Below are 3,451 nucleotides of genomic sequence, written 5' to 3'. Positions count from 1 at the left end.
TTATGGCTCAACTTGCTTATTTTTTATTTTTTTTGCCTCAGTGTGTGCTGGAGTAATATTTTCTTTTGTTTATGTTCTTGAGTTTCTGAGTTTCTTTCCCATGTCGGTTGCAATAAAGGGCGGAATTCTTGTCTGACAGAGCCCCTCCACTGCAGAGATTGATCACTCTCTTTTTAAAGCGGTTTAGGATTCCCAGCAACTCACCAGCCTCTCCATTAGGATTTATTCTTCAGGTATAGAAAGTGTTTCTCGTTTATCCTGGAACATATAAAGGAAATGTAAAACCTGGATATGAAATATATTGGTCCAGGAGCACACTTATAATTAACTTTCCTTAAAAGATCCCACTTTCTGGACACAACTGAACTCCTGATATTCTATTTTACAAGCAATATCCATTTAGGATTTCTTTGTAATATCTCTGGTGTAAGTAGTGTTTGTATATCTCAGTGTCCCTGTTTAAATATAGGCAGAGGGAGCACTTTATCAAATACACAAGCCTCTGCTTGCTATGATATGATGTAATACTGGGTTTATCAACCTCCCCCCCCCCCTTCCATGCCCCCACACCAGACTATGTAGCTGTTGTCATACCCAAAGAATACATGAACCATATACCAGATAGGGAACCTCCACAAATATACTGGAATTAATTCTCAGTAATAATGCTTTCTGTTTTCTAGCAGGCCTTGTCTACCATTGGCCAGACCTGGTCATGTGACCAGGAATTGGCTGCTGGTCGCCCAGTCTTCAGTTTAATACAGCAGGGTCCCCATACGCCTGATTTATCAGCAATATACAATAATAGGGCCTCTGGATTATTGGGACCCTAATATTTGCTCTCCCACCCCCAGGCTGGCTCAGGGAAGCCATGAATTTTGAGTTTGAGAGGGAGATTGGATTTATAAACAGCCAGCCTTCGCTAGCAGAGTGCCTGACGTCCTTTCCTGCTGTCCTGGAGACATTTCAAACTTCATCAATCAAGGACTCGACATTAATTCCTCCTCCTTTTGAACAAACCATCCCCAGCTTGAATCCGGACTCCGGCAACCAGCCGAGGTCCAGAAGCCAAAAACGTTCTGATAATGGCCTGGCCCAACCACCACTACCTCAGCCTGGCCACTTGGCTACCGAGTTCCCCTGGATGAAAGAGAAAAAATCGGCTAAGAAGAGTAACCAGGGGTCCCCTCCAGCACCTATCTCAGCTCCTGAATCTTCAGGAGGTTCCCCAGCAGGTTTGTTTGTTTTATAGGGATTTGGGGGGTACATGGTAAAGGGTTAAATATTGGGAGGTTTCCCCAATCAATGCTGCATATTTATATATATATATAATCCTGGTCTTAATTGGCCAGTATTAATTAACAGCTATAATAAAATGACTGTGTATGGATTGTCACTGATTGTGGGAATAGTAGAAGATCAGGTCTTGATGTGACACTTTCTGAAACAATATCTTTAACTGGAACGATAGAACGCAATATGAGTTGATACATTTAAACCATTAAACAGTCGCTTAACACACACTAGGAATGACTGCGGCTTTCTAATAAATGTTAGCACAGACTCACGAGCTCGGCAACATTAACCCCTTTGCAGCCATAGAAGGTGGGGGAGGGGACAACAAGACATTGCAGTCCAATCACTCACTGGTTCTTTTTGGCAGCGCAGAGGTTAATACCTTAGCTTGCTATTTGTGCTGTGACAAATGGTTAAGGTTTAAATGTCTAATAAACCTGCTTGATTATTTTTCCAGAACCACCAGGACTTAATGATAGCAGCGGTGGCTCCAGGAGGCTCAGGACTGCTTACACCAACACCCAGCTGCTTGAACTAGAGAAAGAGTTTCACTTTAATAAATATCTGTGCAGACCCAGGAGGGTGGAGATAGCAGCTTTGTTGGATTTGACAGAAAGGCAAGTGAAAGTTTGGTTCCAGAACCGGAGAATGAAGCACAAAAGACAGACCCAGCACAAGGACCCAATGGATGGCGACCAAAGCTTCTCTACCATGGATGATGGTGACCCAACAGATGATGGAGAAGAGAGTCCACCATATCAATCTGGGCTGGACAGCAATGACTCTTTCAGGGACAATGACCAGTACCCACCTGAGAACCCAAAACAATCTAGCATAGGCATAAACCAGCATCAGACTTCCAGGAAGGAATCATCCTCAAGCAGCCCCTTCTTCCAAACGCCTACGAGTGAGCCAGAGGCCAGGATAGAGGTGGGTAGCATGGACAATATCCTCTCTGAAACACAGGACAATTCCTTATTGTCAGACTTCACTTTATTCTCTTCAGAGTCCTGCCTACACATTGCAGATGGTATCTCGAGTTTGCAAGGATCCCTCAGTAGTCCTGTCCACTTTTCAGAAGAAGATATTGACTTTCTCACTAGTACACTCTATAGCAAAGATCTCCAGCAGTTAGATTTTTAAGTAGTTATTTTAAATTTTTTCCCTTAATGTTATCTTTTCCTTTTATTGCACACATGTCTAATCTCGGATACGAAAAAAAATAAATATGTGAAAATGTAATTTATATTTATTTAAGGGTCCCAGTAAATCAATCACTGGTTGTTACAGCGGTATTCGTGTGTTTTAATCATGTGGAATCACGATTTTCAATTTCGATTGTTAATTAGAAACCATTTCAAGATTAGACAAATGAATCACTTTGTAATTTATTTTAGTGAAGCCTCAGGAATTAAAAAAAAAAGGATGCTTATATTTGTTAGGCAGGGAATTTTAAGTTATCGAATATTTATTTAAAGTCTTTATTAGCAATTTGATAAGTATTTATTGTACATTATTTTTCATAGATGAAATAATTGTCTTTATAAAAGAGTGTGTGTTATGATTTGCAATGCTAATAAAAATAAAACATTTATTACCAAGGCATTTTAAAGTTCAGACCTTTTGTATTTTGTCTGTAAATATCGAACACACTTTACAAGTTCCATCTCCCCCATAAATAAATATATGGGCACACTGAATGCAATTTGTTTTACATGTATTGAAAAAAATAATATATATATATATATAAATAAAACACACACAGATTATATATATATTAAATAGCTTGACACAGACACGCATAATCATTTCTTGAAGGTTAGCGGGATAAAAAAAAAATCAACATCTGATAAGAAAAAAAATATGTTGATTTCAGCTTATTTTCTTTGCTGATTAATTCGCAGCATAAAGCTCTCACTCACTAACTGTAAATGTATTTTTCGTTAAGACTGATTTTAATTTAAATGCTAAATTAGGTAAGACCGCCATGGAATTGTTGTAAATGCCATAGAATTTTTTTTATGTTTCCAATTGAAATAAGTGAGGTTTTCTATTTTTCTTACTGTAGAATATTTTTGAAATGTGTTCTTTTTGTAATCACTAAACCTTTTACATTTCGTATTTTCTTGTTTGCAAGATTCCATTTTTAATCTAC

General features: G+C 38.5%; 1 protein-coding gene across 1 annotated transcript; it reads left to right on the top strand.

Annotated features, from left to right (window-relative positions):
* The first annotated feature begins 728 nt into the window (after positions 1 to 728).
* HOXB2 (homeobox B2) lies at positions 729 to 2,962 on the top strand. The gene is made up of 2 exons (XM_063425376.1): positions 729 to 1,235; positions 1,754 to 2,962. Exons 1-2 carry the CDS (start codon positions 872 to 874, stop codon positions 2,437 to 2,439), a joined length of 1,050 nt encoding a protein of 349 aa, XP_063281446.1. The 5' UTR covers positions 729 to 871; the 3' UTR covers positions 2,440 to 2,962.
* Positions 2,963 to 3,451: the final 489 nt, after the last annotated feature.

The sequence above is a fragment of the Pelobates fuscus genome, chromosome 6 (assembly GCF_036172605.1).
Source record: "Pelobates fuscus isolate aPelFus1 chromosome 6, aPelFus1.pri, whole genome shotgun sequence".
Classification (NCBI taxonomy): Eukaryota; Metazoa; Chordata; class Amphibia; order Anura; family Pelobatidae; genus Pelobates; species Pelobates fuscus.
This window is presented reverse-complemented; position numbering and strand designations above follow the sequence as displayed.